General features: G+C 47.0%; 1 protein-coding gene across 4 annotated transcripts in view; it reads right to left on the bottom strand.

Moving 5' to 3' along the window:
• Positions 1–468: 468 nt before the first annotated feature.
• The window catches only part of LOC102990781 (otoancorin), a 48,442-nt gene continuing 34,986 nt past the window's right edge, over positions 469–13,924 (bottom strand). For 2 of the 4 annotated variants that reach the window (XM_055090763.1, XM_055090766.1), the window contains 5 exons: positions 9,971–10,113; positions 9,614–9,750; positions 8,623–8,720; positions 5,390–5,585; positions 469–795 (listed from right to left, as the gene is read on the bottom strand). In XM_055090763.1, the coding sequence (XP_054946738.1) occupies positions 578–795; positions 5,390–5,585; positions 8,623–8,720; positions 9,614–9,750; positions 9,971–10,113 (792 nt within the window). In that variant the 3' untranslated portion in view covers positions 469–577. Of the gene's footprint in view, positions 796–2,304; positions 2,878–3,796; positions 4,430–5,389; positions 5,586–8,622; positions 8,721–9,613; positions 9,751–9,970; positions 10,114–13,924 lie in introns of those variants that run through there. The other 2 variants (XM_055090764.1, XM_055090765.1) reach the window with 2 other exon arrangements.

Below are 13,924 nucleotides of genomic sequence, written 5' to 3'. Positions count from 1 at the left end.
GAAGTGTAAAATGACCCTCCTGTGGTGGCTGAGAATCCCAAGAATCGCTGGACATCCTGGATGGATTTGCAGAGAGGACACACTTCTAGAAGGCTTCAAGACATGCACTTTGTAGACGTCCCGCTTAGACACTGTGTGGTCTGGAATTTTGCCGGGCTTAACTGTTTATTATATACATGTTTTACAGGGAGGCAATATAGATATTTTAAAGGACCTCAGGAGGCAAGGGTGGGCAAAGAAATTTTTAAGGACAAATAAATCCGGAATATTTAATATTAAGTTATTTACTGTCTCTTCCATGACAGCATTTCTTCAGTAAAGCCAGGTAAACACACACACACACACATTTGCACACGCACCCACACACACAGCCACCTCTCCTTGGCAGTGGAGCCCATCCCAGCAGCTGTGACTGAAGCCCTGGGTTCCAGGACTAGAGAGAATAGCTTAATTCTAAGTCCCACTGGATGGTAGACTGAAGTTGCAGAAAGACTCCCACTCCCGTCCAGCCTGAAGGTGGGGTTCTGTAAAAGGATATAGCTGAGAGATATTCAAACATTTTAATAACCAGTACAGCTCAGGCCCTGACCGATCGGAGCCACGGCCAGCACACTGTGACCTGCACGCCAGTGTCCGTGATCTCTGCAAACAGCTGGGAGAAGTTGCAGAAGGTGGGGCTGGGAATCCAACGGTGCGGCTGACATTGAAAGGTGAACGGGAGTGGCGCCTGCGCTGTGACCCGCTGCTTTCCTGTGTGGAGAGGACTGAGCGTTTCCACCGTAGACCCCAGGGGTCCTGCAGGGCATAAGCTGGATTTGTCTTCCTGCCTGAGGCAATCACCAATTATATGTGCTGTGAGGCAAGCTGGCCTCCTGCCAGAGGAGGAGAGGATAGGATCTATAGAAGCTCTCTCTGATCTAACTCATTAGAGAAGTTCAAGAATACCCATCCAGGAGGCAGCACGGGGCAAGAAAAAGTCAGCATTTAAATCCTCACTACCTGAGAGGCCTCAGACAAAATTCCTTACCTCTCTCGGGCTCTGTCCCCTCATCTGGAAAAAGGGAACCAACAGCAACCACCTGGCAGGATCGTGGTGACGATGACATGAGCTAATGACACAGCTAAAGCCCTCAGATGCAGACTTAGCCTCCAAAACAGGAGCTGTTATTGTCAGCCACGACGGGAGGAACACTCCAGAAATTAAACCAAAAACAAATGATCAGAAGGGAAAGTGAGACGCAAAGACTACACGAGATTGGAGTAGTCCATTGAAGTCCAACTCAAACGAGATTGTTGTTACTGTTCCTGCCCAGGATAATCCAAGGCTGGAAGAAAGTGGGAATCCTGAGTGAGGTCCAAGGCCCCTCTGATGGGAATCTGGGCAGACATTCTCACCAGCGTCCCTCTCCAAGCAGCTGGTCTAGCCCAGCTAAACTGGGGCTCAAGTTTGTAACAGGACAAACGATCTGTGCTAGAGAAGCAGCATTAGTTGCCACTTCCCTGCCAGGATGAAAGAAAACCAGATCAGACCCCAAGTAACACCCGCAGGGCCACACTCTCCACATCCCGGTCTTCTAATTTTCTGTAATAATCACATGTGACATCTGAAAACACACCAGCCTCTATAACATCTACCTATGATGCTGTTTAAGACCCACCCACCCCTGATGGAACACCAGAGATTTTTGGAAACTCAAGCAGGCTCTTCTTGTCTCCAGATGAGACGTCAACTGTGGATGTGACCAGGAAAAGGACACAGAACGTGCTGATGGCAGCACAGAAGTACTCAGGGTGCCTAAATTGCCACCTAAGTGATGTGCTGCAAAACAACTTTGTTGGCTGAATTTGAGAAGGCATAACACCTGGGAGGCAGCAAAGCGCCCCTTCCTGAGCTCTGCCTTCCTGAGCCAAAGGCCAAGAGCATCCTGCGAATTTTCAGAGGTAACTCCATCCCAGCCTCCAAAAGGACTGGGCCAGTGGGTGCGTTTGTTTTGCTGTGCCATAATCACAGGAGTGACTGGCTTACACAGTTTATTTTCTTTTATTTCAACCCATCCCCAAAGCCCAGAGCAACTTAAAACAAGAAGAGCCACCACCTCCATCAAGAAAGGAATATTTTGAAAGTTTAACTGATAATTCCACAGCCGTTCATTCAGCTGCCTCCCAAGGAAATGGAAGGCATCTGGAAAATGTATTTTAAAATTGATTTAACGTTGAGCCATGTTAACTGTTTTAATTTCCAAGCAAAGCAATGCCCACCAAAACATCAATTAGTCCAAGCAATCAGGCAGGAATATTGGCGTCTGTTGCGGGATTCATTTATTTCAGCTCTGCGAAGTATCTAAGAAGGAGAAATCCAATGCGCCCCGTAGCTCCAAGGAGGCGAAATTAAGCCAGAATTGAAGCCATATCAGGCCCTGGCAAAAACGGCACCTTTGCCTGCACCCACTGCTCTCCGGCATCGCCCTCTGGAGGGAGGGCAGTAACTTGTACTAAGGTCTTCATGCTTTGACAGGAAACACCCCTCCCTCCCCAGCTTCTCTGTCTCCAAGCTGGAAAACTAGGGAGACTGAAATGAGGCTGAGAATGCCTCCCTGCAGAGGACACAAGCCAGGTTAAGAACGTGCGAGATCATTTTCAACAATTATTCTTCCTTTTAGCGCCTCTTCAATTCCAAGGCCCCGGGGTCTCCCTGCCCCCACTGAGGCTCTGAGTCGGCGTGCGGGACTCCCGCCGTCTGCAGCGCCCTCGGTCTCCACATGCCCTGGGCGGCTGCCTGGGCCCCAGGGCAATGCGCAAATGCCGCTCACCACACGAGCCTGGGCGTCAGGACCAGCAGAGGGCAGCCCAGCCCAAGACCCTGGGAGACCCGGGCTCCTAAAAGGAAACATGACAAGACAAGAGTACACAGGAGGTCTCAGCAGCCCGCGGAGGGTGGACGCACCACGCCAGCCCCCTGCGCCTCTCCCTGAACCGCTCACTAGATCTCGCCCAACCTTGGTTTGCTCAACTCCTAAACAGGAATAATGACCCCAAATTGCAAGGGACGGAAAGGCGAATTACATGAGATTGTGTGAATCAGCGACTACCAGAGCTGCCTTAATCATAAGAGGCACCTGGGGAGAATGCTAAAAATGCAAATTCTGGGATCCTCCCCGGCAAATTCTGATTCAGCAAGTCTGGTACCAGGCCCAGGAATTTGGATTTTTAAGTATCACTCCCAGATGATTCGGATAATGAAGCAAATTGACAAAACAAGAGATTAAGTGCCTGGCCCACTGGAAGGGTTCACCCAGCTGCCAGCACCAGCTCAGGCCTGTGGGGTGAACGGAAGGAGAAGGAATCTAGGCTTCTCCTGCCTGGCTGAGTATCCATCAAAGTTACAAATGCACAGACCCTCTGACCCAGCAATCCCACTTGGAAGAGTTTACCCTGCAGATATACTTGAACAGATGCAAAGTATATAAGGTCATCTGCCGCAGCACTGTTCGTAACAATATAAAAATAGAAACAACTGAATTGTCGTCTACAGAGAGCTAGTTAAATACAGTTATGCCGTAGCCAGAAAAACAACAATTGCACGGCTCCTAGGTATGGATATGGAGCTACCTCCGAGGTATATTGTCAGGTGAAAAGTGCAAGGCACAGAACAAAGTGTATAACAAGTTTTGTAAAAGTGCAGGGATAAACTATGGATATGCATAGAGTATCTCTGGACAGATGCACAAGCTGGTGACATTGGTTGCCTCTGGGGAGGGGAACTGGGCGACTAAGGAACAGGGGATGGGAGAGATAGCTCACTGCACACCTTTTCAGACCTTTCATATTTTAAACCAGGTGCATTGCCTACTGTGTGCATTATATGACATACACAAAACACTGTAACATTTTAAAATAACTTTTAAATGTATGCATATTATATTTCAATGAAAAGCCTTTAATAATAAGTCAAAGGGCGTGGCTCCAGCTTGCAGGTGCCATGTCTGGCCACTCGTGACTGCAGAAACTGGGAATCCCCCGATTTGCTATTCCCCGAGGGAGGCTGGGGCAGACCTGGAGACAGCAAAGCACCAAGCTTCGCTCTCTGGGTTTTTGCACTCACTCTTCCCTCTACCTGGGACACTCTCCACCTGGCTGGGTCCATCTTCTCTTCTCTTGGTCTGCAGCTTAGGAATCACTGTCTTCTGGAGGTTTCCATGGCCGCTCCCCGCCTTCCCAAGCCTAGGTGGCTGCCTCTCCCGAGCATTCCCTGGGGGCCTGTGTTCCCCCTCACAGCACCCCTCGTACTGCCTCATGGTCGCCGGGGTGCAGCAGTTTCCCTCACCCCCATGCTGGACTGGGTGTTCCGAGAGGACAGAGGACACCGCCTGGCTGGTTCACAGTTGCCTCCCCAGAGCCCAGCACCAGCTTAGTCCAAAGGCGGTGCTCACTAAAGACAGGAGTCACAAAGAAGTGGGAGAGGGAGGGGAGGGGGAGAGTAAGACAGGCAGGAAGGACGGGAAGGAAAGCCACACCCCCGGCCCCTCTGTCTCAGCTCAGCTCTTAGTCACCACCACCACCCTCTGCTGCTTTCCTCCCCTGGTCTTACCAGATTTGAAATCTTCTTTATTTATGAGAGAGCCTTACCTGCCTTACTCACCTCTGTATTCCCTGCTCCTACCGCAGGCTTGGCACATCGTATTAATAGGTGCCCAGTATACGTCAATTGAATTTATTAATTAATACTGGACGGTGAGGAGGCAGGAGCAAAGGAACCACCGACAGGACTTAAGTCCTAAGAAATTCTGATTCAGTGGGTTCTGGGTGGCGTCCACGGGACTGGCAGTTTTTAAAAGCTCCCCAGTGGGGCTTCCCTGGTGGCACAGTGGTTAAGAATCCGCCTGCCAATGCAGGGGACACGGGTTCGAGCCCTGGTCCGGGAAGATCCCACAGGCAGCGGAGCAACCAAGCCCGAGCGCCACAGCTACTGAAGCCCGCATTGTAGAGCCCGCGAGCCACAACTACTGAAGCCCGCGTGCCTAGAGCCCGTGCTCCGCAACGAGAGAAGCTACCGCAATGAGAAGCCAGCGCACGGAAACAAAGAGTAGCCCCGCTCGCCGCAACTAGAGAAAGCCCATGCGCAACAACGAAGACCCAACGCAGCCAAAAATAAATAAGTTTTTTTAAAAAGGCTCCCCCCGTGACTTTAAAGTGCTCTGGAGTTGAGAATCATTTACATGTGCTCGGTAGGGACTTTGGATTTTTCTGGGAATCCAGGATCTCCAAGGACTGTCAGAGAGCCCACCCTGAATTTTAGGAACCTTCCCGCTGCCCCAGGTCTGGCAGGGCGGACCAAGAGACTAGGAAAGGGATTAGGAGTGGGGGACCTGGCTGGGTCTGTCCGGCTCACCTGGAGGAGAAAGAGAGGAGGGGGTCCGGGTGGGGCTGGCGCTCGGAGGCGCGTCCAGCCAGGAGCGTGTCTTGGCGCCATCTAGCGCCCGCTGGAGGCTCTGCAGCTGCAACATGCTGAGCTGCCGGCGCTGGGCTGGGGTCACGGCCGCGGCGTTTTCCGGGCCCAGGAAGGCGATCTGCTCCGCGGACAGCTCCTGCAGGGGAGAGGGGGCAGCGCCCTCAGAGGCGCCCCTCCGCGGCCTTCCCAAACCTCGGCCATCCGCCCAGGACCCGCACACCTTCGTCGTACCCATGTACCATTTGTGCTCCTCTTTAGGATTTTTACTTAAAATCAGATCACTCTTTCACTACTAAAATAAACTTATTTTAAAATGAAAAAAATTTAATGGAAATTTCCAAAAATGGAAAATTGGAATGACTCGCAATAAGTACTCATTTAAAATATGCCATAATAAATAAAACGACACTGTTGAACTGTAGCTATATGTGTTGGCCAACAATGTCTGAACCTGAGACCTCTTTAAAAACAGAAAAAAGAGGGGATTTTAAGTGTTATAGAGGTGTTAAATACATTTTAGCTCCAAATCGAGACTTCCTCCTTCAAGTAATCAGTAGTAAAGGAGAGATGAAAAGGTGACAGTGTTGTTTAATGCGGTGCAAGGTTCCACCCCACCCCACCCCCAATGCTTCAAGTCCCCCACCTGAGAAACACTGATGTGGAGGAGAAAACACACACCTAAAAGGCAAAGACCTGAATCTGTGTCCCAGCTCTGTCACATAACAGCTGTGTGACCTTGGGCAAGTTCCATAGCCTCTCTGGGCTTTTGGACTAGATGTGGGATGGCACAGATAACTCGTCTCCTATGTGATTCTAACCCTTGCTAGTGAGTCCTGTGAGGGCTCAGCGAAGGGAAAGTACAGTAATCCATTAGTGATGTCTGACATGGACACCGGAAATGGGAAATACTGCCGCGAGCAGAAGTCCTTTGAGGGCCCTGAACAAGATGTTTTCTGGAGTCGCTTCCATCCTAGAGAGGACTTGGTGACTAGTTCCAGTAGGTGTGGAATGAGATGGGATGGCAGGGGCCTCTAAAGTCATCCTGCTTATTTTCTAAGGACCCCAAAGATTCTGAGAAAGAGGGTTCTGCTCCTTCACCCCATCTTCTTCTCTCCTTCACCTTCTTCTTTCCCGTCCAGGTTGATGCTTCTCTGGAATCATGTCATGCCCCTGCTTAGAACCCTTCCCTGCCACCTCTCCAGGCCACAGCTCAAGCTCCTGAACATGGTAATGAGGGCTTCAAGCTCTGGGTCCTGCCCACCTCTCCAGCGTCCTCTGCGCTGGCACACTTCACTCCTGGAGAATGGAGGTCCATATCTGCAGCCCCCAGAAGGCAGCACTTCCTTCTGCCTGGAACACTGTTCCTCCCTCTCCACCTAGCTAACCCGTCCTGCAAAATTCAGCATCACCTCCCCGCCTCACCACAAACACACACACACATGCACACACACACACACACACACACACAGAGGACATGCTTTTCTGGCTTACACCTTACATCTACCATTAATATAGAGTCTGCATTATAAAAATTATCTATTTTTCCAATGTTGCTGCTTGCAACCCACAGGCCAGATTGAATCTCTAGGCCTATTGCACTGTTTTAAAATATAGATTCAAAGTGGTTGCCAACATTTAATTATCAGGAGATTTCACATGAAAATGAGATTTCTGGATTCTGAAAAAAAAGGAAGATCCAGCAATACTTGGCCCACATTGTCACACTGCATCAATGTGCCAGAGATGAGAAGCAGCCTCCCCAGATTTAGACAGGGCTCTCCAGTCCCTACCCAGGCCACTGCACTCCCTTATGTTACTCTTCAAGCCCCTGAAGGCACTGGGTTATACCCCTTCACCAGAGCATCACAGGTGCACCAGCCTGGAGCCTACATCCTAGTGCCTAGGCTGGAGCCTACCACAATGTAAGTGGCCACTAGGAATTTTTGGAGTAGGTAAGCTACAGACTGCATTCCAAACAAGACCAGGAGAAAGTGCTCAGCCACGTGCCAGCATCAAGCACCAAGCTGCCTACCCCATGCAGAGCCCCCAGAGGAGAAGCTCAATGGCCTTAAGGACTATGACTCAACTTATTTCCCCTCAACAGGTATCACACCTGTTCTGTGCTGGGAACTGTCCTGGGTGCTGAAGAGGTTCAAGGTCCGCTCTCTTTCTTAAAATGAACCAATGATGTTGCATCATGGGAGTTTGTCTAGCCTCCTGTGTGTGCCTTATCCAGTTTTTGTGGACAGAATGTGTTTCCAAGTTACACAGCAGGCAAGAACACCAGCGTCACTCCTCATCAGAGCAGACTGTCCCCACCAAACCCTCTCCTAATCTTGTACATGGACAGGAAGGAAGGACCTCTCACTGGATACCCTGCTTCCCTAACCTCAGTTGATCCAATTCAACCCTCTCAATTTTTTCCATAGCTGTTTGTCACCTCTCCTACTGTGGCTTCCTTAACACATTTCTTAAAATCAATTAAAATATTAAAATAATAATTAAAAATATTTTACTTAAATTTATTTTAAAAGGAAATGTTATACACGAAATGTTATCCCTCATCTGCAATTCTGAAGTCCAAAAAAGGCAGAAAACAAAGTTTTTTTCCAAAGTTTAAGACAAACTTATTTGCCAGCAAAATCTGACCTAAATTGATGTGAGACCATTTATAGTCTCTATTTATTCCAATTAGTGTGATTTGTCACAGATTTCTTCACAGAAATATTAATGCATTTGCTTACAAGGTGCTTCCCCAGACACTGCTGAAGGTATTAAGTTACAATACTGTAGATTCACAGAGTGATCTTCCTAAAATCTGGAAAATTCCAAATTCTGAAATATATATATGCCCCCAAGGGTTTTGGATAAGGGAATATGCACCTGTCATACCATCATAAATAGAAAATCAGTACCAGTGGCTACGAAGAGAAGGAAACCGTAAAAATAGATACAATTAAAAGATAAATTTAAATTGAAGAAAAAAATACTTAAAAAACAAAAACACCTAAAATTATCTTGTGATCCATCCGCTGTTGGCACACAGCTCTCCTCTGGCCCTATTAGCAGAAGGCTGGTTGCAGGTCCCTAGAATCCAAGGCTCACCATCTGCCTCCCTGTGTGATTTGAAATAGGGTCAAGCTCCCATTCTCCTTGAGGAACTGAGTACCTACTTTGAATATCTCATCAGGAAGGCATTTGATTGCTGACGGCTGGAAATAGGGCATCAAATCCTTGTCAAGCATTCGGAGCTCTTCCTTACTTAATCCAGCTGGGGAGAAAAAGGAATCATGAGGGTTTAGTTCAAGCCATCAGAACTCCATTTGTTTTATTAATGGTGCTGCATAACGTACAGATCTGCGTGTTCTAGGCAAACATCTTTCCTTACAAAAGTCCCTGAAAATCACACCGGGGAATCAGGTTCCTTAATCAACTCAGGGAAAAAAAATGTGGGTCACATTAGCCCTGATTGGTCTCCTACAAGGAGATGTATGCCCAGAAGGAGCTTCACTTTACACAAATTTCAAATTGTGTATAAATCTATTCTGGAGCCAATTAAATAACGTTCTAAACCACTTTAGCTAACAAAAAGTACCAAGAGAGCTTGTTTAAAAAGCAGACTTGCAGACCTCACCCTCTGCAACTTCAAGTCATGAAATCTAGGTTCTACCATAACTCTATAGATAGTCACTACACGTGGTCAAGGATTCGTTTTTTTTTTTCAACACTGTATTATTTAACCTTTATTTTTTTAAACATCTTTATTAGGGTATAATTGTTTTACAACGTTGTGTTAGTTTCTGCTGTATAACAAAGTGAATCAGCTATACATATACAAATATCCCCATCTCCTCCCTCTTGCATCTCCCTCCCTCCCACCCTCCCTATCCCACCCCTCTAGGTGGTCACAAAGCACCGAGCTGATCTCCCTGTGCTATGCGGCTGCTTCCCACTATCTATCTGTTTTACATTTGGTAGTGTATATATGTCCATGCCGCTCTCTCACTTCATCCCAGCTTACGCTTCCCCCTCCCCATGTCCTCAAGTCCATTCTCTACGTCTGCATCTTTATTTCTGTCCTGATTCTTTCATTATTTTGTTTGTTTTTGTCCCCAGATTTAAGGTTGGAAAGGGAGAGAAAGGCATGCTCAAGGTGTCTCTTACCTGCAATGGTCCCAAGCTCCTGCAGGACAGAGCTGGACCACTCGGTGGGCCCCCCAAACACAACTTCTGCCTTCCTCTTAAACTCTGTCAAGACGTGGGTGCTGCAGAGCAGGGTCCCAATTCTGGCCACCACCACCCTGGTTATGAGGGAAGATGTAGTGTGAGCCTGGGAGACTCTCCGGCCAAAAAAAAGATATGCAGAAGGTTTCAGCACCAAAAAATGATCCAGCTAATCTCACTCCCTATTTTAACCCAGAAAGGTTGCAAAGCATGAGGAAGCAGAGAACATCTTGCTGAATGAATGAATGAACGAACCAATCAATCATTTGCTATTTTGCACACTAGTGTTTTGGTTACCTGAATTCTGAGATCTTTATAAGTGAGATTTCGGTGATGTTCATGGCACACAGGGTTGCACCAAGTCCTACTAAGTGGAAGCTCTTCAGATCCTGGACACTATAGCCTGAATCCTCCAGGAACCCTTGCAGAATGGATTTAGCCTATAAAAATGTGGGAGGATAGGAAATGAACTATCCAGGGATGATCAAGACCCCAAGGTCTGAGGGGATAATGGAGCCAGCCTCCTGACTGATCGCCCACCCTACTCCTCTGAACATACTCCCCACTCCAAATCATCCCAGAGACTCATCCAGGTTAACCTCCTGAAGGTGCTGCTTCTATGGAGTATGTCCCCTGATCTATGGAGGCATCTTTAGGCCACGAAGCTCTTGTATCCTTCACCAATATTAAAGACACCTATACCTTGTGTCTGTGTCTGCTGGCTTATTCCCTTCATCACTCATGACCTTCACATAGTTTGGTCATTTAAGTTCTTCTGCATCAGGATCCAGACTTTTCCAGCAACTGTTTTCACAACTTTCTGACAAAACCTTGTAATTTTCTGCCTTTGCACCTTTACTCAAGTCAGTGCCTCCATCTGAAGTGCCCTTCCTGCATTCCCAACTGTTAAAATCCGACCATCCTTTTATATGGGAGTTCAAGTCAAATGTTACCTTCATGAAATCTACCCTGAAATAGGTTTGCCTCTCACTCTTCAATTCCAGGGAGTAGTACGTTAAATCCTTTGGCATTGAAAAACCACACAGGAATCTCTTCAATGAACTTTGATTTAGGGGCTGACGTGTAGTGTAGGGTCCCTGTAATTTTAGTATAGTGACCATTCATTATTCATGACTTTCCCTGGAGAGCCAGACCTCCTACTCTCTCACTTCATGTGGTACAATTAGAGCTAACTGCATTCTGAGTTCCAGAGGTGATGCTATGGCCTAGTCCTGGCCAGTCAGTTTGTCTCTTAGCCTGGCTGCAGTGACTGGTTCTAGATTAGGCATGTGATCCAGTCAAAACCAACCAGGACTTTGGTTGGAGCAATTAGAAGAGAAGGGCTTTCTTTACTGTGGACTGGACCTTGGAAGGACAAACACCTGAATCTGCTAGAACTCAACACATGGAAAGAAACTGCCTCTGGGGACTTCCCTGGTGGCGCAGTCGTTAAGGATCTGCCTGCCAACGCAGGGGACACGGGTTCAATCCCTGTTCCGGGAAGATCCCACATGCCATGAAGCAACTAAGCCTGTGCGCCACAACTACTGAGCCCACGTGCCGCAACTACTGAAGCCCGTGCGCCTAGAGCCCGTGCTCCGCAAGAAGAGAAGCCACCACAATGAGAAGCCACCACAACGAGAAGCCCATGCACCGCAACGAAGAGCAGCCCCCGCTCACTGCAACTAGAGGAAGCCCACGTGCAGCAACGAAGACCCACTGCAGCCAAAAATAAAATAAATAAATTTACTTTTAAAAAAAAGAAAAGAAAGAAACTGCCTCTGAACAAATCCCACACAAAGGAAAGCAGGGTCAAAAATTGGTGAGAGATGGATTCCTGACAGTAGTGTTGAAGCCCCTGGATCCAGCCATACCTTAATTCCACCCTTGACCTTCTCAGTTATGGGAGTCAATTCCATTCTTGTTCAAGCCACTTTGAGTTGGGTTTTCTGTTACTTGTAACTGGATTAACCCTGATTAATTTGATCCAGATATGCTGGACCTGAGGAAGGACCCAAGTCAATCTCTTGAAGATGAGCTGTATAATTGTCTGGCTCCTCAGGGCTCATGGAGGCAGATGCAGAAGATTACAAAAGGGCCAGAGCTCATAAGGCGAAGATAGGGAGGAGACCTCCAAGGACGAACATCTCCTGAATGGAAGTGAGGGTCCAAGGGATACAGTGAATCTTCCCATCTCCCTTTAATGTCAGTCCATCCCATCACACACTATAGATCACTCCAGTGTTAAGAAAAAGTATTGACAAAGATTGTGAAACGCTGCAATGGGATTCCGCTTTTCACGTGGCTGTTGTCTTTCTATCCCGCAGGTCTGTTTAAATGCTACCTGCTCAGAGAAGACTTCCTGGATTCTCCCATCCCAAGTAGCTTCTCTCCCCACTATTTCCATGAGCACCTTGTCCATGTTCTGCTTATCACTTATCAAAATTTATTAAATGTTTCACCTTGATCACTCAACTTTTTGTCTGCATCACCCAGTAGAATCTCCAAAGACAAAGACCGTATCCAGCTAGTTCACTCCTGCATCCCTAGTACCTGATACAATGCCTGGCCCATATTAGGGTAATTTTGGAATAATAAGTACTTTTTGAATGAATGAATGAACATCTGAGTGAGTGAGCTATAGAAGTTGTAGGCAATATATACTCATTCGAAATGGCATCAGATTATTGCCGTCATGTGATGGATTGGCTTCAGAGAGATTTCCCACGTCTCTGCAAATTGGACTGGTCAGTGTCTTCATGAAGTTTCCCCTCAATGATTACAAAGCTCACAGGTACTGCAAGTGAATTTCAGTAACACAATGTTTAGATTTAAATGTCTTTGAATGGTAATGTGCATCCAAAATAATAATAGCTAATATTTATTGAATGCTTACTGTATGCCAACACTGTTTTGACCATTTACACATACTATCTCATCTAATCCTCACAACAACCCTAGGAAGTAAATATTAATATTATCTCTATTTCACAGATGAGGAAACTGAGGCACAGAGAGGTTAAGCAACTATGCCAAGGTTACACAGCTAGTAGATAATGGTTCTAGGATTACAACATGGGCAGTCTGACTTCAGAGCCAGTGAAGATGTTTGGGGATGAAGGAAAGATGGAGATTCAAGTTAGCTTTTGAACTTTTCTTATTAAGTCTTCATAATCAGGTTTCACTCATTGACTCATAGCAATCTGTGCCCCCCAACCATCAGGCATGCCCATTTTAAAATGAAAGTGCAAAAATACAATTCAAATAAAATTACTTTGAAGATGTGATATTAAATTGTCCTTGCCACTGGAACCTGGAAAATGCAAGCTCAGCCTGCAAGGTGATAAGCCAAAATATATTTCCTTGAGTGACTGGAGCACTGTATCTGTAATGATTCCAAGACAATTAATACCAACACTTTTAGGCAATATTAACCACTGAAAAGTAAATAGCTGTAAGATTTCAATCTCTCTGTTCATCCCTCTGGCTTCTATAATAGTTTTTTTTTCCTTTATATTGGTTTTTAAGCTGAACTATCTGTTAATGTAGTTCCACCAGGTCTGACTATTAACCTAGAAACATGCATTTAAGCGTTTGATTGGGAGCTAAAGTTGAGGAACTGACTGCCAATGATATTTGCAAATGTTGGTTTTCATATCCTCTTCAAACATATTGATAAATGTCACTGCCATCCATGGGAATTGAAAATTGGTAAAAAGGGAAAGAGATACTCTAGTTTCTAAGTTGGATATATTTTTCTGTTTTCTCCCAGACTGCAAATAGAATGATTTTAATATTGGAAGTGTGATGTGGCACTTCTCAAACCAGTCAAAACCAACCCCAGGATTGTAGAATGTCAGAGTAGAAGGAAGTGCAGACTTGGGGGGTCCAACCCCCTCACCTTGCAAACGACACACGCGTTCCCCATCCTCAGTTCATATGGTCCTGGTGAGATGGATTCCACTCCCTGGTGCATGCCAGGCCAACCCACATATTCTAATCCTGACCAGACAGTTCAGGGCCGGGCAATTGCATATGATTGGAGTCAATGCTGGGACTGTTTCAAAAATTAACGAGAGGGCTTCCCTGGTGGCGCAGTGGTTGAGAGTCCGCCTGCGGATGCAGGGGACACGGGTTCGTGTCCCGGTCCAGGAGGATCCCGCATGCCGCGGAGCGGCTGGGCCCGTGAGCCATGGCCGCTGAGCCTGCGTGTCTGGAGCCTGTGCTCCACAACGGGAGAGGCCACAACAG

The sequence above is a fragment of the Physeter macrocephalus genome, chromosome 14, assembly GCF_002837175.3.
Source record: "Physeter macrocephalus isolate SW-GA chromosome 14, ASM283717v5, whole genome shotgun sequence".
In the NCBI taxonomy this organism is placed as follows: Eukaryota; Metazoa; Chordata; class Mammalia; order Artiodactyla; family Physeteridae; genus Physeter; species Physeter macrocephalus.
The sequence above is the reverse complement of the archived record's forward strand: the minus strand, read 5'-3'. Positions and strand labels throughout refer to the sequence as shown.